Here is a 22,395-nt window from a genome sequence, read left to right on the forward strand (position 1 = left end):
AACGGAAGCTCAACAATGACGCTAATATGGACCCTCAGCAAAGAAGAGTTGGCAGAATGAGGGGGTAAACGTGCCGAAAGTGCTCGAAAACATTACACGGCCACGCAAGAAGTTTTATTATACGCAAATACACCAATGCTCTCCGGCAGGTGCGAGTAGCCAGCGTCTGAGCGATCGGCGGCAGCCATCTTCTATTCCTTTCTGAACGGGGCAGCCTGCGGCTATTCCGAAGAAAATTCAGTTTTGTTCGGCATATTAATGCATCTTTATCGCGTACACGTCACTTTGACGCGGTGAGTTCTTGCGGTTTTGTGACGTCGCGTGACAGGCAGGTGAATTGGGTGCAGCCCCAAAACTTTTTACCAATAGCCGAGGGCTAATGGCGAAAAGGGGTCGAATCAGAAATTACTTTTTCTTTTTTCTGTCAAATCATGCATAATCAGTGTGTACACATCATATCAGATGGGGTGGTATCGCGGTTTTCGTGACGTCGCGTGAGAGACAGGTGAAGTGGGGGTGGTCGAAAAAAGTTTTTGACCAATCGTGGAGGGCTGATAGCAGAATTGGAATAGAAAAGTTTGGAATAGTTTTACGTTATAGCGCCCCTGGGTTGAATTCGTCAAGAATGTTTCACATCGTAGTTTATAAAACAGTGAACTCGTACTCTTCGGTTAAGTTATTGGCCAACAAACAGAACAGGGCAAGAGGTAAGGGTGCGCGCGAGCGCTCGTTTCTATATGACTGGTGCCAAGCGGCACAGATCTACCCTTGTATGTCGCCTTCAAATTTTACCCCGCGCTTCTTTACCACGTACGGGCTGACAGCGTGTCTTGGCGTGCTCGGCAGGCGCACGCAAATCGAATGAACGCTCGACAAGAAGTGTTTTGGCCGCGTTCGGGGCTTCGTGTAGGTTCTGCATACGTCGTATCGCACGCACCGAGGGTGTTGGAACCGTACCGCTGGCACGAGTTGTTGGGGTCTCGGTGCTGACGCCCGTTATTGCCAATGGGTCGCAAGCCCCAAGGGTAGCGTTGGCCTGGCGGCCTGGGGCACTGGAAGCATCGGAAGGTCCCGGCAAAGCAAGAGAAGACTGGTAACAGAACAACTTGTTTATTCTAACATAGCAAAAGAGCGGCCGGTCAGGTCGACCGAATTGGAGAGACGGGAGAGCACGTAACTCAACAGTACAAATCGGAGCCTCTCCCCTGGCGTCCGGGGGCAGCTGCTCTTATACTCTCGGCGTCGCGGTCCAAAAGGGAAGGAGGGAAGGTCACGGGATGAAGGTCACGGGACGGCGCAGCAGGGGCCCACGACGGCGCGAGCGGTTGAGCCGAGAGACCTCCAGGCTCCTCATTCGGGGAACTCCGCTCCCCGGCTGCCGCGCTTTGACAAGCGAGGGCACACACACACACACGCACACACGAAGACACGTGGCACTGAAACACGCCTGGACACGCTTGGCGGGTAGGCGTCGCGGCGGCGTCGGACGGGCCAAAATGTCCGCCGCTTTGAACAAAGCCCCGGCGTCCGTTGCATCCGCGCCGGCATTACCGCGCGTTGTAGGCGAAACGTAACAGACCGCCCCGCCGGGGGAAGGAGATCCCGATGGTCAGGGGACTGCATCCGCTGTCCGGAGGGATGTCGCTCGATGATGCTCATAACCGAAGTTGGGCGTCCTTGGGCGTTTCTTGAGCGCAGCGCACAGAGAAGGCCTCGTTCTCACGTTCAGGTGCACACAGGACACTGCAAAGTGACTTCGGGAGAGTTGACATTTTTGTTCTCGTTTCCGGCAAGCGTTAGAACCACGCCAAAAGTCAACCGCTCAGTCAGCAAGCACGGCACAACCCTCACTAAGCCCTGCCAGGCTCTTTCCCCTTTTATACTGCTGCCTAGTTCCTTACAGTAGTTTAGCAGCACTCAGAACGCGTCCACAAATCGGAAAAATTGCACTAGAAAGCACATCATCACTTTGAAACACTACACAAAAGCAATAAGTTAAAAAAAATCCTGCCTCAGGAAGAAAAACATCAGTAACAAGCAATTTTGAGGCTGATTCCCACGTTAGGGGCTTCGACTTAAGCCATCGGCGTTACCGTTGAGACTCCCCTTTTTGTAACGCACCTCAAAGGAATATTGTTGCAAAGCGAGGCTCCAGCGCAGGAGGCGGCCATTTTTGGGAGAGATGGTCTGCAGCCATTGGAGAGGGCAGTGATCCGTTTCAATGATAAACCTCGAGCCGGCTAGGTAACATGACAATTTCTGAACGGCCCACACGATACACGCACACTCTTTCTCGGTGGCGCTATACGCCTGCTCACGACTGGTCAGCTTACAACTAGCATACAGGACGGGGTGTTCTACTTCTCCATTTTCCCGTTGGCACAGTACAACGCCCATGCCTCGCTCACTAGCATCACACTGAACAACGAACCCTTTTGTGTAGTCGGGCGATCGTAGCACAGGCTGGCTTGTGAGGGCGCTCTTTAGGGCGCTAAAAGCTCTTTCCTTCGTCTCATCCCAGACGACTGTTTGCGGCTCTGTCTTTCTTAGAGCATCCGTCAAGGGAGCCGCGATATCAGAGTACCTGGGGATGTACCTCTGATAGTAGCCGGCGACACCTAAGAACGACCGAATATCGGTCTTCGTACGCGGTTGCGGGAAGTCTCGCACAGCGGCCACCTTTATTTCAGAGGGGCGGCGTCGACCCCGACCAATCACGTGTCCGAGGTAGACAACCTCGGCCTGTGCTAACTGGCACTTGGGAGCCTTGACTGTCAAGCCCGCATCGCGCAGGCGGGTTAGCACTGCCCGCAAGTGCGCCATATGTTCAGGCCAGGATGCGGAGAATATCGCTACGTCGTCTAGATACGGTAAAGCGAATTCTTGCTGTCCCCGCAACACTTTATCCATGAGGCTTGAAAAGCAGTATGGCGCGTTCTTCAAACCAAAACTCAAAACTTTAGGACGGAATGTCCCCATTGGTGAAATGAACGCCGCATACCTACTAGCCTCTTCTGTAAGTGGAACCTGCCAATAACCCCTGACAAGATCTAGGGTGGAAATAAACTGAGCGCTACTCACTCTCTCAAGGCGCTCCTCGATGTTAGGGATCGGATAAATTTGATCCTTAGTGATGGCATTAAGCCTGCGGTAGTCGACGCAAGGACGAGGTTCCTTGCCCGGTACCTCAACTAAAATCAAAGGGGAGGTATAATCACTCTCACCCGCTTCAATAACACCGAGCTGTAGCATTTTCTTTACCTCAGCCTCCATAATATCGCTCTGGCGGGGTGACACCCGGTACGCCTTGGATCGTACTGGCTCTGGGGAGGTAAGTTCTATGTCATGAGCAAGGACAGAAGTCCTACCAGGCCTCTCAGAGAACAGACCTTGAAACTCTTGTAAGAGCTGGTGTAGTTCGGTTTTCTGCTCAGGCGACAGCGATGCTTTACTTACTAAGTCACTAATGACTTGATCGGTGTCTTTCCTGTTCGTCACTGAGCCTAGTCCCGGAAGCTCGACCGGAAGCTCTTCGGGCACGTTTACCATCATGCACACCACTGCTTCCCGTTGCTTATAGGGTTTGAGCAGATTACAGTGGTAAACTTGCTGTGCTTTCCGCTTTCCTGGCAGACTCACCACGTAGTTAACGTCCGACAGTTTTTGAACAATCCGTGCTGGGCCCTCCCACTGCACGTCGAGTTTGTTCTTTAGCGATGTGCGCAATATCATGACCTCATCGCCCACCTCAAAACGACGGGCCCTGGCTGTCCGATCATAATAAACCTTGGCCCTCTGCTGGGCCTCTGCCATTGCTTCACCTGACAACTCCTGTGCCCATCTTAAGCGTTCGAGGAGCTTAAGCACGTACTCTACCACGACTGGGTCGTCGCCCCTGCCTTCCCATGATTCTCGAAGCATGCGAAGCGGAGATCGCAGCGAGCGACCGTACACCAGCTCAGCTGGCGAGAACCCCGTAGCCGCATGCGGCGCGGTCCTTAATGCAAACATCACTCCAGGCAGACACAGCTCCCAGTCGGTTTGATGTTCAAAACACAATGCTCTCAACACGCGCTTCATGACGGAGTGGAGCTTCTCCACGGAATTCGACTGGGGGTGGTGCACTGAGCTGTGTAACAGCCTTACCCCGCACCTTTCGAGAAAGGCTGTCGTCAAAGAGCTAGTAAACACTGTGCCCTGATCTGACTGGATTTCTGCAGGAAAACCAACTCGCGCAAATATGGACAGTAGTGCATTGACTATCTCAACTGAGCTGAGTTCTTTAAGCGGCACTGCTTCAGGGAACTTTGTCGCTGGGCAGATCACAGTCAAAATGTGTCGGTACCCCGTGGCTGTTACCGGCAGAGGTCCCACTGTATCAATAACGAGCCGTCTAAAAGGCTCCGTAATGATAGGTACCAACTTCAACGGCGCCCTCGATTTGTCCCCTGGCTTGCCCACCCGCTGACAGGTGTCGCATGTCTTCACAAAGTGGTCTGCGTCCCGAAAACACCCTGGCCAATAGTACTCTTGCAAGAGACGGTCCTTAGTTTTCTTAACTCCTAGGTGTCCGGACCACGAACCCCCATGCGACAAGCGCAACAGATCCTGACGATAGCATTGAGGCACGATCAGCTGATCGAACTCCACTCCCCTGCGGTCTAGATACTTCCGGTACAGGACCCCACCTCTTTCCACAAAGCGAGCATTTTTCTTGGCGATACCTTCCTTGATAATGCAGCGTATGTTTTCTAGGCTGCCATCCTTCTTTTGCTCGGCTATCAAAGCCGACCGGCTGACTTTTAGCAACCTGTTAAGTCCGTCTGACGTAGGCGCGATGAGCAAATCTGGAGACAGCTCTTCTAACTTTCCCGTGTCGGGAATTTCCTCTCCAGTATCTGGTGCCTTTAACGCTACAGGCTCAATTTTATCCCGTTCGGGCGTGCTCTGAATACCCGCTTGCTGCGCCTCTGACCCTTTTTCATCGTTCAACAACGTCGGCCCCGCAACTACCGCCTTTGCAGCGAGCTCCCGAACCTTCGATCTGGTTAAGGCCTGAACGCTAGCCTCACCAAACAAAAGCCCCTTCTCGCGCAGGAGGTGATCGGACCTGTTCGAAAATAGGTACGGGTACTGGGGGGGCAGCATAGATGACACTGCGGCCTCCGTCTCAAGTGCTCCGAAAGGTCCTTCAATAAGCACTTTTGCTACCGGCAGACACACGCTATGAGCTTCCACTGCTTGCTTGATCCATGCGCACTCGCCCGTGAACATATCGGGTTCTACGTAAGAGGGGTGAACTACATCCATTGTAGCTGCGGAATCGCGAAGCACTCGGCACTCTTTCCCGTTCACGAGGAGGTCTCGCATGTAAGGCTCGAGAAGCTTCATGTTCTCGTCAGTGCTGCATATAGACAAAAACACGACTTGTGTTTTTGTTTCTGGACACTGCGCCGAAAAGTGACCCGGCTTCTGGCACGTATAACAAACGCGCGCTTGCCTCATCTCGAACCGCTTTCTGCGTTCGGCTTCGGTTGCCGCCGTCTCCTTACGTTCGGTCGGACTGCTTTCACTCGCATCCGCACTACGTGTGTCCCCCTTTGCTCTCATGGGCGTGAACTTTGGCCTCTCAAACTTGGAGCCAAATTCACCCTTTTGACCGTCCTTAGCTCCACGAGCCCGACGCGTCACAAACTCCTCGGCTAACTCAGCGGCTCCAGCCACCGTACTAACGTCTGGCCTATCCAAGACCCAGTACCGCACGTTCTCAGGTAACCGACTATAAAACTGTTCTAGCCCGAAACACTGCAGAACTTTCTCGTGGTCACCAAACGCTTTCTCTTCTTTGAGCCACTCCTGCATGTTTGACATAAGCCTGTACGCAAACTCTGTATATGACTCACTTCTGCCTTTCTCATTTTCCCGAAACTTCCGACGGAACGCCTCCGCTGACAGCCGGTACTTTTTTAGCAGACTCGACTTCACTTTGTCGAAATCCTCTGCCTCCTCTCTCTCCAAGCGAGCGACTACGTCGGCCGCCTCGCCGGGTAGCAAAGTGAGCAAGCGCTGTGGCCACGTTTCCCGAGAGAACCCCTGCTTCTCGCACGTTCGCTCAAAGTTAACCAGGAACAAACCAATGTCCTCTCCAAGCTTAAACGGCCGCATCAGGTCAGTCATTTTGAACAATACTCGTTCTCCTGCACCGTGTGCCTGACTTCCATTACGAGCGCGTTCCATTTCTAACTCGAGACGCTTCATTTCCCAAGCGTGTTGACGGTCGCGCTCTCTTTCTTTCTCTTGTTGCTCTTTACGTTCACGCTCATCTTTCTCTTTCTGTTCTTTAAGTTCGCGCTCCTGTTTCTCTTTTTGCTCCTCCCTCTCCTCAATGGTCTCAAGGCATTCCGACAGCTCGTCATCCTCAGCTTCTAACTCAAGAATAGCCCTTAGCAGTTCTGGTTTTCTGAGTTTGTCTGAGACATCCAGACCCAACTCTCTTGCAAGCTCCAGCAATTTCGGTTTGCGCAACGACTTCAAATCCATGGCTGCTCTGAATGCTGCTTTCTCTACTGCCTACTATTGTCTTGCCGCAAACTAACCCGGTAGCAACGACAACCACAATTACCAGCTCTGTTTCTAACACTAACAAAAGCCTGGCAAAACTCAGAAGAAGAAAGTCCCGCACTCACCAAACCTCGCAGCCAAGACTTCAGCGCAGTCGTTCCGCTGCAGGCAACCAGTCATCACACAGGGCTCGTTGCGCTGCTCCCGGATGGTCGTTGTGCTGCTCAGCATACAGTCAACCGCATCTCTTCGCTGCTGGCCTCCGTTGTCGCGATCTCACCGCTGGCAACCAGATGTTGGAACCGTACCGCTGGCACGAGTTGTTGGGGTCTCGGTGCTGACGCCCGTTATTGCCAATGGGTCGCAAGCCCCAAGGGTAGCGTTGGCCTGGCGGCCTGGGGCACTGGAAGCATCGGAAGGTCCCGGCAAAGCAAGAGAAGACTGGTAACAGAACAACTTGTTTATTCTAACATAGCAAAAGAGCGGCCGGTCAGGTCGACCGAATTGGAGAGACGGGAGAGCACGTAACTCAACAGTACAAATCGGAGCCTCTCCCCTGGCGTCCGGGGGCAGCTGCTCTTATACTCTCGGCGTCGCGGTCCAAAAGGGAAGGAGGGAAGGTCACGGGATGAAGGTCACGGGACGGCGCAGCAGGGGCCCACGACGGCGCGAGCGGTTGAGCCGAGAGACCTCCAGGCTCCTCATTCGGGGAACTCCGCTCCCCGGCTGCCGCGCTTTGACAAGCGAGGGCACACACACACACACGCACACACGAAGACACGTGGCACTGAAACACGCCTGGACACGCTTGGCGGGTAGGCGTCGCGGCGGCGTCGGACGGGCCAAAATGTCCGCCGCTTTGAACAAAGCCCCGGCGTCCGTTGCATCCGCGCCGGCATTACCGCGCGTTGTAGGCGAAACGTAACAAGGGACACATGCGTCCGCCTATAATACAAACGGGCGGGTCCATGCATGATTCACGGACACCCTTCCCGTGGAAACAACAATGCGTTCCACGTGCAAGCGGTATCGCGACGGAACTGGATTTGCATTGCATGAAACATCCTGTCGACGCAGAAACTTTTGACACTCCCCTGCCGGTCCAGTGGCTCCGGACGCCCTCCGCGCCGCGGTGAAAGGGGAGGGGGAGGGCACGCGCTTCCCGGCGGAGCGTGCAAACGCGCAGTGTCGTGTTGCGACGCGTTTCGCCACACGCTTGCCGTCGTACTGCGCTGCGTCGTTATGGCGGCACTGGGCTGTCAAGAGTCGTGGTGCTCCCGTAATGCGCGCTCCGATTCTCGAAAACACGCTCCATATACATATGTACTTTGCGTAAAGCCGAGTGTGCTCCACTGCCTCACTGACTTCCATTCGATCCAAGCGCGGCTCCTGGCCTGTAGGCTTATGCTCTGAGGGCACATATGTGGCGGTTCTTGTGCATACGCTGCTCTTATGTGCGGGTATTCCAAGACGTCCTGAATGCTGAGATCTCGGTGTTCGGCGTGTCGCGATACCCGAAGATGGACGTGGAGATACTTAAAGAAATATATACATGCATTGAGTTCGAGCTGCGAGTCATGCGATTATGATGTAGCCTGCGCTTGCACGATGCTCTCTGATGACGAGATGAGGCGCGTACTACCCTCGCACGATCGCCCGTTTGATTGGCTAAAGCCAGTTGTAGTTTGCTACATTACAAAATGTTGCGCGCTGGAGGCGACTGCGCACAGCTCTCCTCTGGAGTACGTCGCCGCTTACACGGGGCTTCGCGAGCTGTGGACGGTGCTCTCTGTGAACGTGTGAGCAATTAACGCGTCGCTGTGCCTGGGCTTTGTGCGGTCCGGTGTGACTCAACGAGGCTCGAGCTCTCTGGGAGTTGCCTTTCTCCAACTCCGCTTTTCGCACGCGACACGTACGGCCGCGTGTCTCCGCGCAGCCGTTGAGGATGACGCAACCGCGAACCTGGTGCCGCCGGTTTATTCATAGCGCCCTGCGCCACCTCCCCGCCGGTGACCGTGCGGTGGGAGAACTCGGGCACGTTTCCACGAATGTCCGTTTTTACTCTGTGCGCGCCTGAAGGGAATGCGTAATTATTTCGGTGCTCCTGACGTTGCGAAACGTCGCGCGGACGCCTTCGTAGCGTACCTAATAGGCACGTGCAGTAAAAGAAGCACGAACGTAAAACTAAAAATAATCGGAATCTCTGTCGCCTAACCTGAATCGGCACGTTGCGTCGTCGGTTGGCGACAATTAACGCCTCCTCTCTTCGACGCTTTATCGCTCTCAGAACGTCACCATCTTGACGTCACGCGATTGCGAGTCCGAACGTGAGTGGGTGGCCAAGGAGGTGGAGAGAGCAACAGAGGACGCACGGGTATGTACCGTTGAGAAATAACTGGGCTAATTATGCGCTATGGCGGTCCTGCCTGTTGTGAACTTTAAATGCCGCAGTCGATTACAGCTACAGAGGCGTGTGCGCGCTCATCTTGGCAGAAAGCGTTGACGGCCATTAGCGCTACAATCACGGGATTGTTATCTTACAACTATAGTATACACTGCGTTGTTTTCTTTGTAAGGAAATTCCACGCTATTAAGCATCAGCGTGAAGGACTTCGACGAGTAAGCATTGCAGTCCCGCGGAGTAGAGCGCCTTTAGCACACGCATTTGCTAGCTGTCGTGACCGATGGGCAGTACTACGGCGTTCCACAGCCGCTCAAGCTTTTCGACGCCTTTAGCAAAAGTGAGGGGGCTTTCGTCCTTAATGGCGGTATGTGCACGTAACGGACACCATGCCTAGAGCCTGAAACATGAACTTCCTTGAAAGAATTAAAAACACGTTCAGCCGGTTACACGTTCGTGTCTTGTATGGCTATAGAATATGAAGCGTACGCAAATTGACATAAGAGATACACATATAAAGTACTGTTCAAGGGTCTGAATAAGATGTTGGCTCTAAACCTATAAACAAAAATACCCCCCACCCCCGCCCCATTCCCCAATTTGGGTTAGTGACAAAATAACACCTGCACATTCCTTACGCTTGTTTCCGTCAGCGTCCTGTAAGACACATAGCTCGCGACATCGATCTTCTGATTTCCTTTCCCGTTTGTTTACGTGGTGCTCTAATTGCAGCCTTATGACACAACATCGTAAGCTCTGCTGAGCGCCGCATCTCCATGAACGCGATCCTGTGAGGTCGACCACTTAACGCGGTTCAAGTATGACGAAGCGTTCAATGTCAACTCCAGCCGCTTCAGAAACTCCGTTATGCGGCATATAGCTGATTGCATAACGGGCAGCTGAACATTTTCACGGGCCCTGCCATTCTTGCGTGCACCTAGATATTCAAACAAACGGTGCATGCATATTCGGGCACCACGCGGGTCCCTCTGCTTTATCGGGATGACGCGGTAATTTGAAAGGGGCGATCGGATCCGAAAGGTTTCACTGTCCACTGACTTCTCAATCGCGCTCGTTGTGTGTCCATTTGCGGGCGACAGCCGGCGCGTGCTCACGCGGTGTGGATGCGTGTAAATCCGTCGCTGACCGCCGTCGCAAGAGCGCGCCAAGGCCGCCGCCTTCTGCCCGCAGCCCGGACGACGGCGATGATGTGGGGCCGCCCGCGCGCCGCGTAGGGTCAGGAGGTGTTATAAATAGCGCGCCGGCTGGCCTTGGCGCCTTGCTCGTGCCCGCGTGCGTGTGTGTACGCGGGACTCGGCTTCCCATTGGACGACGCGGGGATGCCCACTCTGCATCGCTCGAGCCCCTAGCGACGACGGAAAAGGGGACAAAGGAGATCGAGTGGGCGCAAGCGGGCTTATTGAGTGTCGGCGGCTCTGCGCATGCGCACACCCCAGACCTCTCATCGGTTCTTTTTGTGCGCAGAGCTGAAGTTTTGATAGCGTATTTCTGAAACTTTTTAAGCTCCCTCCGGGTTTAACGTCCCAATGTTGCACTACCTCCCAATTTTGCGCCTTGATGGAGGACTCCGCATTAATATTGACCATTTGGCGTTATTAAACGTCTATCTGAGCCTTTACAAGGGAAGGGAGACGCAGTCTAAGGTGCCAAAAAAGGAGGTGGTGGAATGTGATATCTGCTGGCAGAGGTAATTGAAGAATGCTCAAAGAGGAGATATATATTCGTCCATGCGGTGGGCATAAAATAGCCCGAAGAAGAATAAAAAGAAGCTTGAGTACACGAACATTTTTGCATCACGCCCTTACGGAAACGTGACCTTCGCAGCCGGGATTCGATCCCGCGACCTTCGGTGTTCACCATCAGGAGAAAGAACGTTGATGCAGGAACGAAGGAAGGAGAGGGCTGCATGCCGACGTGTCTAGCGTGCGGTATTTATGTTTCGGGCGCCCGACACCAACTGTTACAATATATAGAGTAGCGACGTATTTTCCTTCTATAGCAGTATACATAGAGTATCTTATGACTGAGCCACAGGTAACACATCCCGAGAGTTCAAGATGTGGCTCAAAAAACGTGACATGTACTAATACGCGGCGTAGTCGTTTGAACATGGACAATCGGCTTATCTTTTTCTATATGCTGTAGTGTTCGTTATAAATGGTGCATTATTTAGTCCACCTCTGTGGTAAATATAGCGTAAATGTGGGTATGTGTGATTTGGTGTAGTTATAAATTATCTTTGTGCGCTTGTGTATAAACACCACTAAAGTTTGTGTTTGTGTATAATATTTATACGTTTAAAGAGAGGTAACTGTGTGTGTGTGCGTGCGTGTGTGTGCGTGCGTGCGTGCGTGCGTGCGTGCGTGTGTGTGTGTGTGTGTGTGCGTGTGTGTGTGTGTGTGTGTGTGTGTGTGTGTGTGTGTGTGTGTGTGTGTGTGTGTGTGTACTCTGAGTGGTGACTGCGCTGTGTGAACTGCGTTAAAGCCACTGCGAAGAGCAGTAACGGCGTCAGGGTGCCGTATTCATTGCGCCCTCGCGTTCAAAGGCGCCCTCGCGTTCCACGAATTGTTTCAAGTTGCAGCAGCTTCCTCTCGTCGTGCAGACTTTGTTTTGCTTGTGGCAGCGAAAGTTGCGCACGGAATCGTCTTTTTGGGAGCAGTTAGCACAAACATCATTTGGTGGACGACACAGCGGGGATTTGCCCGCGTATAATGTACCGTCGAGATTTCTCGTCTTGCGACGTGCTCTCGGGCCCTTCTGCGGGGGCGGTGCTGCATTTTGAGCGCTTCGTACTCGTCACAATGGCCGCAATGTCTGCATGCAATCGGGCAGTTTTCCTTTCCAGCCGGTAAACATTAAGCATGGCCTTGATCTGCTCGCAGGGCTTCGAAACCGTCCCCCATTCTGCCAGCTGCGACCTCTGCAGTTGACTTTTCTCTCTCTTTCCTTTTTTTTTTCTTTTTCTTGAGACGAGCAGGCTGAAACGTTTATTGTTTGTCGTCGCAGGCTAAAAATTACTTGAAAGTTGAACTTGAAGTTACTTGAAGTTGAACTGCTATATAAAGAAAGAAGGCGGCTCTGTGGAAAGTCTACAGTAGGACTTTCCTTTTTTTTATGCTTGCTATATAGAAATTTTATGAGCAGCCTATAGATCTATGGCCTTTAAGGTACCGTCGATTTGTGTCTCTAGACTTTCCTAAAAGAGCTAGCTTTAAAGCTTCGTGAATCGCCAATAGACCGGACCCCCCCCCCCAAAAAAAAAAAAAAAATCGGAAGGTGGAGGCTAAGTAATAAAAGCGGCCCAACACGAAAGTGCTCAGCCTAGAGCCAACGTTCTTTCATTAGGCCGCTGTTTGTTGATCAGTATATACCGAAAGAAACAGACAATGCTAAGCACAGCCTTATATAGACAGTATATAATCTTTACGTAGATAAGAGCAAATCTATAAACGAGTGTGCTGTTTACTGGAAGTCTGCGGGCCGTCCATACAATTCGTAATTACATTGTTTAGCGCAAAACAACGGACACAAGAGAGACGACAGGACATAGGCGCCACTCTCAACTGACATCATTTTATTGCGTCATTCCTTTATAGAGAGCAGAATCTAGAAGAACATGCGCAGTGAGCACCATGTGCAGGAACAACCAACATCCCAACCCGCCGTGGTTGCTCAGTGGCTATGGTGTTGGGCTGCTGAGCACGAGGTTGCGGGACCGAATCCAGGCCACGGCGGCCGCATTTCTATGGGGGCGAAAACACCCCTGTACTTAGATTTAGCCGTTTAGGTGCACGTTAAAGAACCCCAGGTGGTCGAAATTTCCGGAGTCCTCCACTACGGTGTGCCTCGTATAATCAGAAGTGGTTTTGGCACGTAAAACCCCGTAATTTAATCTTTAACCAACATCCGATCACCAGAGCGCACTCATATGACAGAATCAAAAAAAAAAAAAAAAAAATCAGCGCTGTGCAAGGTTAAAGAAGGCACACTAATGAGTGCGCTCTGGGGATCGGATGTTGGTGGGTCCTGCACATGGTGCTCGCTGCGCATGCTCTTCTAGATTCTGCTCTCTATAAAGGAGTGACGCAATAAAATGATGTCACTTGAGAGTAGCGCCTATGTCCTGTCGTCTCTCTTGTGTCTGTTGTTTTGCGCTAAACAAAGTAACTATGGATTCGCACCAACTAGCCCGCCAACGCATGGTGCTGAACCATCGTCCATACAATGTTTGAATTCATGTTTTGCAACAGATGGGCGGTAAAGTCCTTTTTCTTTTTTTTTTTCTTTGGCAAGATATTTGATGCAGCGTGATCTCTTTTCCGCCTGCTCGCGTGTGTCGCAGGGAAAAAAAAAAGAAGAAGAAAGCGTCTCTCTTTCTCTCTCCTGGTCACACCACGAAAAGTCACCGCCAGGTCCGTGCACGACTCTTCCGAGAGGAGACGTTCCGTCGAATGAGATCCACAGGAAAGGATGCAAGAGTGAGCGAAGGACGCTGGGGGGGGGGGGGGGGGGGGGGGGGGGGGGGGGGCGACACGGAGAAAATATTCCCTTTATTTTTCTTCCCCGTGGATTTCCGGACGCGCGCACCGGGCCTACGGGCTGGCCGGGTTGCGTTTCGGCAACAGCAGAAGCGTTACGAAAATAGCGTCGCTTCTTCTTGTCTTCCTTGCCAGTCACGCCGAAGCGCATTTCTTTAGAGCCGTGCGTGTAGCCGTACGGGCCGGAGCTCGGCGCAATTTTTTCTTTAACTTTACGTTTCTCTCTCTCTCGTCGGTTAGCTCTTTTCTCGCCCGTTTCTTTCAAGCCCGGCTGGCAGAAGCTGGCGAATCGCGCGCGCGGCCCGCGGCGCCCGATACGTGACCGAAAATACAAGGTTCTCGGGAAAAACGGAAGCTGCGCTGCGGGCGCGTGCATCCGCTCTGTGTACCGAGCAAACGGTTGCTCCGGCACGCACGCCTGTCGTGGAACGTCCGCCCCCAAAGACCGCACGGGTATAGAACGTCTCCTCTGGCGTCGTAGCTCCGCGAGGTTCTTTTTTTAATGACCGTTTCCTGCGACAGCCTCCGAGAACCGTCGCCGCAACTAGACAGTTCCTGTGCGCGCTCATTTAGAGGAAATCTATCGTCGCAAGGTCAGCGACATGCTTCTCTCCCCTTACAGTTCGAGTCATGGAAGATGACAGGATATAGGTAGAATCAAGCGAGATAATGCGAGGAAATCTGTGATTCCGCATGCTCAGCGCGGGTGAAGCTTGCACGGAGATGCACAGACAAAGAGCGGAGGCGCTCCCTCACGTTTATATAGCCTGCTTCGCGTTGCTTCGTTAACGTGTTCTAGTGTGGATGTCGCTAGCTAGCCTTATAACGCCGTGTCCTACAAGCGAGGAAATGACGTGAAAGCAGAGAGCGCAGTCGTTTCGCGTGATCAGCCTGTAAGATTCCTGACACATTTTGGACGAAGCAAGAGAGGGACAGAGATGGGGTGGGAAATGTATAGAGGTTAAACAAAAGGGATTCCAATAGATAAAGCAAATTCACTACATATATATATATATATATATATATATATATAGGATCCGCCATTTTTTCTTTTTCGTTCACGACGGGTCGCGGGGTCGCTTCGCATACACGAATGTGCGTCAAACGCGAACTGTCGAAAAGCTTTAAACTTTCCTTTCGGTCTCCTTTCCACTTCCTCTCCTCTCTGCTAGCTGCTCTTCTAGTGTCAGTGTTGCGGCTCTAGGTTACGTCTTGAACCTGACTCCATATCGTAGCGTGGCGGAGCCTTCAGGTTGAAGAGATCAGAACCTCGGAAGTTGGGGAAAACAACAGGTTTACTGACACTTGAACAAAACTTATTTACATCGTTGAGGTAAAACAGAAAGAAGACAAATGTTTAGCAACGAGCGTCTAAATGAGCCTCGTTTCCATGGCCCAGAACACCTTGTTTTCTCTCCGCACCGTCATTTAACACCTCTGTTCCAATGCTGCCCCTTGGCGGTAGCCAATCACATGCAGGTCACCACCCACCAGGACGACAGCCAATGAAGAAGCACATACAACACTGTCGCAGACGGAATATCGGACGAAATGACCTGCAAAACGAAAAAAAAATAATTCTGTCCTGGTTCTATTGTAAGCTGTGGGATGCGGCACGTTTACAACGAAGTGGCCCTTGTAAGGAATTATTTCGAAGGCGTCAAGTACTTCGCTACAAAGGCGTTCAAATGTACTCGTCATCCTTCAGTAGGCCCGTTTCAAAGCGAGCGCCGGTTTCCGCGTAACGTCGTACGCCCTAAGGGCCGATTTACGCTCGAGCCGCCCATCGCCACAAGCCGCACCGCACGCTTGCGGTCGCGCGAAAAATTGCACGTATCCAGCACTTGTGCACAAATAACCATTTACACTGTGTGCACAGTGTATACCTTACACATTGTAAACCGAAATTTGTGCACAAGTGTTTGATACGTGGAATATTTCGCGCGACCGCACGCGTGCGGTGCGGCTTGCGGCGATGGGCGGCTCGAGCGTAAATCGGCCCTAAGCGACGTCACAGTGATCGCATCTTACGGACATGTGATGTAGCCAATCCACTGGATCCATTTAGCTTATTAGTTTACTCTGACAACACATCCTAAAATCGTTGTTTCTATTTAGGGGGCTTGTTTCGGCCAGTACCATGTCGCTTCTGCTGATGGTTTGTAGCCAATGTACCCATTGCGGCAGGCGGACTGCATATTAGTCGCCTAGCCGACTGCGTGACAGTATCTCTTGGCGTCACTGAATCGGGTTTTTGTCCACGTTAGTACGATCACTTCATGCGCCTGTCTTCGTATGAAACGAATATCTCCATTGTTCTCTCACTCTCCCTCCTACGCACACAGTTAGCTTGCGTCTAGATATCCATCACACCACAACAAAAATACCGAACTACCGACTCAATCTGAGAACGTCAGCCCTCTCGTTTGTGGTGGAGATCAAGAGCGTGCGAAAGAGACAGAAGTAAACGACTGTACCCGCGAAGCGCTGTGATTGATTACTCCGGAATTGTTCTATTCGTTCTACACATCTTCTAATGCAAGTCTAGTGTGACGCGCAGAAAGAGGAAAGGTCGACCGTTCTTGGCACCATGCTATCGTTTTGCCATTCATGTAGGTAACGATTAAAGCACGTTACGGTAACCACTTCTTCCAGCACTGACCTTAACCTCTAAACATTCGCAGTAAAGAAGGAAAAGGCGCACGCAAAAACGTTTCATTGATCGTTGATGTCGCACCATACCGCGGCAGCGAAGGTTTTGCCTTCTTTCTCTATATATTCGTTGCGTGGGAGTCGCTGGTAAACAACTACTTGGAAAGAGGCGGGGCATGCTTTTGAGGACAAGAGGAAAGCTCCTCGCGTTTCTAGGCAGCGCGCAAGAACGGCGGCGTGCTGGAGCAGTTTAATGTCATATTATCGAGCTACTATATGCGGCCCTCGGCCTTCAGCGAAGGGCTATTCTCGGCTTCTCGAGACACGCAACAGAACAACAAGCAGACGCGCTTGCGCCCGCAGACTGTGAAAGCGAGCGTGTGTGGGTGGATGGTGGCAGGCCACGCGTGCCTGCCCCCCTCCCCCTTCTCTCACCCTCGTTTGCCACCACTAATAGGCTTTAGCCGCGCTGCGCGCGAGTTCTCTCTGTCCGTGCCGGATGCGTGGGCGTGCGGTGTCGTCGAGGGAAACTTGGCTCTTTCGAAACACGCGGCGTTGTAGCAACGGCTCCCCCCCCCCCCCCCCCCTCTGTCCTTCGCTCTCTGACGCAGCCCGTTTCGCGCAGGCCGATGGCGGATCGATATGCGTACGACCCTCTCCCTCGTTCCGTTGCACCTTATCCGTCACTGGCGTTATTTTATTTCCTCGTCGCTAGCGAGATATGCATGTGCCGCCCCGAGCTGCTTTCCCTCTCTCTCCGCTCCTCTCCGGGCTTCGCGCGTTGCGTTTACTGCGGTTCGGCTATATTTAGACTCACTCGCCGGCTAGTGCGCTCTGACTGGCTTAAAGCCCCTTGGCTGTACTGAGTACGACATCTAACGAGCGAGTCTGCCGTGTATCCATTCTGTGCCCGCACGAGCGAGCGATTGAACCGCGCATGCGCAGTGCGGAGGCGTCCGCTACGGCACGTGTGAAAGAGCCGGCGCGCCCTCGCGCGCCGACTTATCTGAGCGGACCAATGGCAGCGTCCGACTCCAAGGTCACGCTGTTGCTAAATTGGAACTGCTGTGATTGGGCCATGTGCGATGCGCGCTGTTTCAAAATAAAAGGACACCAACGCCGCGTTCCTGGCTTTACTGCAGTGACCTATGTATTTCTTTTTCACTTCTTTTCATCGTATTATCTCGTATTTCTACGTATACGGCCACTTACGCTTTGTTTTTCGATTTGCTCCCGTTCTCTGTCCAGCACTGCAAAGACGCTGTCATTAGCAGTGTCGCTGCTCCTTTTGGCGTTCCAATTTTTATTGTTTTAACCGGACCTCGGGGAATATTTGTGCCATTATATTTGTCTTCGATTGAGAGTTGGAGCACATCCCACGTAACCTTACTTACAGTATCGCCCGTATTTTCGCGAACGTTTCTCGTGAACTTAACGCGTTGAACATAAACATTAAACGGAGCGGAACGTTAAAACATTGAGAGAGAGAGAGAGAGAGAGAGAGAGAGAGAGAGAGAGAGAGAGAGAGAGATTTAAGTGTACGCCATCGTCATCAACCCGTGCACTGCGAAATAAACTTTTTCATTACCTATGACGATTGTACCGCCTGTATGTTCTTTCTCCTTTCCCCCCTCTCTCTCTCTCTCTGTTTGTCATTCTTCGTGTTTATTCATGCTAACGACACGGCTACGGCGAACAGTCTATAGGGCGAAGCCCAGTTGCCTATAGCGAGCGACAAACGCTTTCCAGCATCGATCGTGACGGGACGCGAGCTTTTCGTTGCTGGTGACAAACGTTTATCTGAACTTTTACCGATCCCGCGACGTACCGACGAACATGTGCCGGCCGTGGTTCTGAAGGGCCGCTCCTTCATGTGCGCAAACAATCGTCATTGTCGCGGGCTGCCCTCTCCTGTATGCCGTGTGGCCGATGAACACTTCGACAAGTTCCGTAACAGTAGTGAGCCGTCTCTCTCTCTCTCTCTCTCTCGATACGAATGTGGACACTTCGTTTAAATCGATGCGACGTTGTCGGGATTGGTGTACACGAGTATTTCACTCCTTGCGCGATCAATACTCCCCGCTTTGTCCTTCGCTGTTGCGGAGAACATTCTTTTTCTTCAACGATAGTTGTTGTTATCAGCAGCCTGACAGTTCTCATAAACACGCGTGAAAATTTGGACTTCTTCAAACGCTTTTTAGTTAGTAACGTGTTTTACATCGCTCACCATGTGCCTGCTAAGTGACTAATCTCTCCACCTTATTATATTTCTGCCTCTCTGAAATACGTGTTTTTTTTGTTTTTTTTTTCACCTGTAGATGGCCATTCTGCAGCGATGATCTCGTACAGCTATACGTCGCAAGTTTTTCGCAAACCACATCTTACATTTAATTTCAGCTGGAATGCCATCAATACGAGTGTGTTCTAGTGTCTGTGGTTAAATCACTATATAGCCTAATGATGAGCTAAGTTCTCACTTGCTGTCAGGCGGTTAAGTGCCGCTCTTTGCCACATTTGTCATATCTACATTATTCGTCAAATCATGTCCTCATTCTGCGCAAGGAAGTAAATTTAAACTTCTCACATGATCAGACGAACGTTCGGTCAAGTTTGCGAAACATCGTATAGCTGTCTAGTGCGCGTATAGACACTATAGGAAAGAAGGGACACACGCGGATGGAACATTGCTGTCAATATAATTTTATCAGACGATGCACGCACATGCACATACACCATTAAATCTACCTTTAGGCACTCGAACATTGGCCGGGGCTGGGGCGATCCGTTCACGTCTAATATGTTTTACCTGAATTAACTTGATTGTGTGCATTGCACGAAGAGCCAACGCACTTGGACACCGGGATGGGCTGTGTTTACAATGTGATGCTTTAAATTGGGCGTTCGATCGAAATATGAAAGGCGTGGCAGCCTAGTGTTGTTCGACGCAGATACTTGTGTCGCGCGTGCATTGCTGTCACGCCTCGCGCAGTATAGTTTGATCGCATAACGTTCTTTCTCTCTAATTATCGCTGCACTCTGTCGCCCACTGCTTGGCATTTTTACGCCGCACCGGGTCATCTATGCTAGCCGTTGTTATCGTAGCCATTTACGTTCGTTGTTCTTATTACTACATAGCGTGATCGTGTTTGCGTAGCCTAGCAGCGGAACACTGACTTGAAGGCCGGATTATTTTTTCGAGCGCGCTCGCGGAACTTGTTGATGCGTCCACATGGTAATGAACTACTACTTGAGGGACGCGCCCGTTTCAACATATCTCCCTCCACGAGAGCACTCGATGCCCTTCCCTACCCTCGCCCACTCTCATTCTCGCTGCTGCGCTCTCGCGTCGCCGTCACGTGCTCCATCTCCGTGGCGGGCGTTTCCCAGAACACGAGGCGAGCGCCCAGGATCCCGAAAAAACCCCGCTCATATTGATTGGCGGCGGCACCAGCAACAGAGCGAAGGAGAGGGCGCAGCGCGAGGCTGGAGGGGGAGGGAGCGTCCGGACCTCCTCTCGGCTCGAGCCGCGGGCATGCACGGGGGCTGGCGATCCGCCGTGTTTACCCCCGCGCGACTTTGGGTCTCCCGTGACGGCGAGCGGGACGCTTTCAAAACACCCAACTGCTTGGGCGGGAAGAAACGAGGGGAAATGCGTGGCTTGCCTGGCGCGCTGTCCACTGGTCGTGTGCGCGAGTCGCGTCGTGTCCACGCGTGGGCGACACTGACACTCGGCCCGGCGAGCTCACTGCTGTGGCTGGCGATTTCGTCACATATCGCTGCATGTTTGGTGCAGTAGCGCTCGACGCGTCGAGCCCTCGCTATCAGCATGAATGGAAATCCGCAAGCTGGGTGTAGATGCAGGAAATAACGAGAGCATCTTTCGTGCGTATAGTTGGCCAACGGGATGGTGATTTGTCAGCTGCATTAGACGCTCGCTTAATGTGATGCGAAGTCCAGACTCCGTGTCGGGGCCTTTAACGACGCAGGTGTCACGCACGCGGTGGCGAATGTGGAATCTCGAGGACGCGTTACCGTTTAATCCTTTACATTTGCCGTATTTCAGTTTACGTTGGCAGTGGACTCCAGCTCAAGACAGCCCTCTTGGGGCACTTCGTCAGTAAGCTTAATCGTTACTCATAGAAGTGATTGGCACGTGCAAGTGTCGCTTGCTTTGATGTTTGTACATCTCGCCGTAAGAGGCCCCGAGCCGACAGGTGTCTGATGAGTTGAGGCTGGAATCCATTCGCGTTATTTATCTTATGGCGTGAGTGCTTGTTGAAGACCTTGCGTTGGAACATTGGTGTGTCTTTCTTCCAGCTGCTAGTTTACTTACCAGTACCGATTCGCTTATTTGATTTATTCTTCAAGCTGTTCCCTTTCAAGGCAAAACCTTCTCCTCTGTCTTCCCTTCGTGTTCCTTTCACCTCGATTGTCTGCTTTCTATTACTCTTTCCTGCTTTTCGTGCTCCTACAAAGGTGGCTTCTCCACAGACATATATATTATGCAGTGAAGCAACCTTTGACGAGGCTTGCCGCTTTAGTTTTGTCTGGGTTGCCTGAGGTAGAATCGGTGTTATGCCTGCAGATTTTCTGTCTCGGAGTGCCATTTCGCCGCTGTGTTCGTTCGCAGTTCTAACCGACGTTGAATTTCGAATACCTCCTGCTTTAATTTCTGAAGAAAAAAAAAATGGAAGTTTTTCGTCGCCTTCAAATTTCTTGACCTCACTGTGGCCGGAAAACGACTGAAGAAACTTCGCAGTTCTATAGAGGTTCATATTTCACGCCATAAATGGTAAAATACTGATCACTTTTGCGCCTTCAGGCGGGCTCAGTGTGTACAGCGCTGAGTAATAAGCAATCGAGTTCCTTCATTTTTTTTGTTAAAACAACTTGCAATACCGGTTTACATTCTTTCAACGAAGTACTTGTAGAGGGCCTATTGAATATCCGCATAATGTTTTGTCTGAGTACTTTATTTAAAACAGAGCCCCCCCCCCCCCCCCTCCTGCCCTAATCTTCCCCTTGCCTCCTGTGTGACATCTGGTCGCTGTAAATTTGAAAAGTAACAGTTCTATAGGATCAAGGAAGCAAAGGTGATTGCTTAACTGATGCATCGCCGCTTTTTTTATGATGTCTGACTATGCATATATTGCAATGTGAAACCATGGTGACAGCCTTTCTTTAATTTGTTGAGTGTGTGCTGACATTGAAAAACACTGACGCTGCATGTATCCTAAAATTTATCCTGTGATGTTCTCTTTCTTTTCGTTCTGATCACAGAAAACCTGGGGTCCCATCATACTATGGAAATAAATCCTCCATACAGCAACCTTCAAAGAAAAGGTGAGGGGGAAAAGAAGTTATCACTTGATTGTTAATGTTCTGGCTTATTTTTATCCTTTTTTGTGTTTGTTGTTGTCCTGCAAAAGTGGAAAAAAGAAAGGTTGTTCGCTTTTGTAAAGATTGTGTCGCATTTCAAGCGATGACTGCAGCAGAATCTCGATATCTGCTCTGTCTGTTCAAGAAGAATAAGGTAGCATAACATTTAGGATGTTGGATGTTCATGACACCTCACTGATTGCCCTCACCCCCAAAATTAAATAATGGGTTTTACGTGCCGAAACCACGAGTTAATTATGAGGCATGCCGTAGTAGGGGACTCCGGAAATTTGGGCCACCTGGGGTTCTTTAACGTGCACCTAAATCTAAGTACACAGGTGTTTTCGCATTTCGCCCCCATCGAAATGCGGGCCGCTGTGGCCGGTATTCGATCCCGCGATCTCGTACTTAGCAGCCCAACACCATGGCCGCTAGGCAACCACAACGGGTGCCCTCACCCCCATTGCTTCATGCTCCATAGTGGCATTCCTTGGCTCCATAACGCTTGGTACATTGCTACTAAGCCTCTCAAGCTAAACATGGATTAGAAAATAAGGAGCAGTATTTTTATACACTTGATTCAGTACTTAACCCAAGTGGCACGAGTCTATATATATATATATATATATATATATATATATTTATATATATATATTGTAAAGGCGTTTACTAGTCACCAGCGTTTGAGACCGACCATTAGCGCAGGGCACGGATTCTCAGCTTGAGCTGCATTTACGAGCCAAAAGGCTGAAGAGGACGACCCACTATATTCTTCCGATCCTTTTCTACAATATATATATATATAATTTATAAGGGTGAATCAGAAACACCTTACCCCTATTT

At 51.3% G+C, this 22,395-nt stretch overlaps 1 protein-coding gene across 5 annotated transcripts in view; it reads left to right on the forward strand.

Annotated features, from left to right (window-relative positions):
- The window catches only part of HDAC4 (histone deacetylase 4), a 327,955-nt gene that overhangs the window by 259,370 nt on the left and 46,190 nt on the right, over nucleotides 1-22,395 (forward strand). For all 5 annotated transcript variants that reach the window (XM_050189691.3, XM_072286365.1, XM_072286363.1 and 2 more), the window contains one exon: nucleotides 21,454-21,516. In XM_050189691.3, the coding sequence (XP_050045648.2) occupies nucleotides 21,454-21,516 (63 nt within the window). The remainder of the gene's footprint in view (nucleotides 1-21,453; nucleotides 21,517-22,395) is intronic.

This window comes from Dermacentor andersoni, chromosome 2, assembly GCF_023375885.2.
Source record: "Dermacentor andersoni chromosome 2, qqDerAnde1_hic_scaffold, whole genome shotgun sequence".
Taxonomy (NCBI): Eukaryota; Metazoa; Arthropoda; class Arachnida; order Ixodida; family Ixodidae; genus Dermacentor; species Dermacentor andersoni.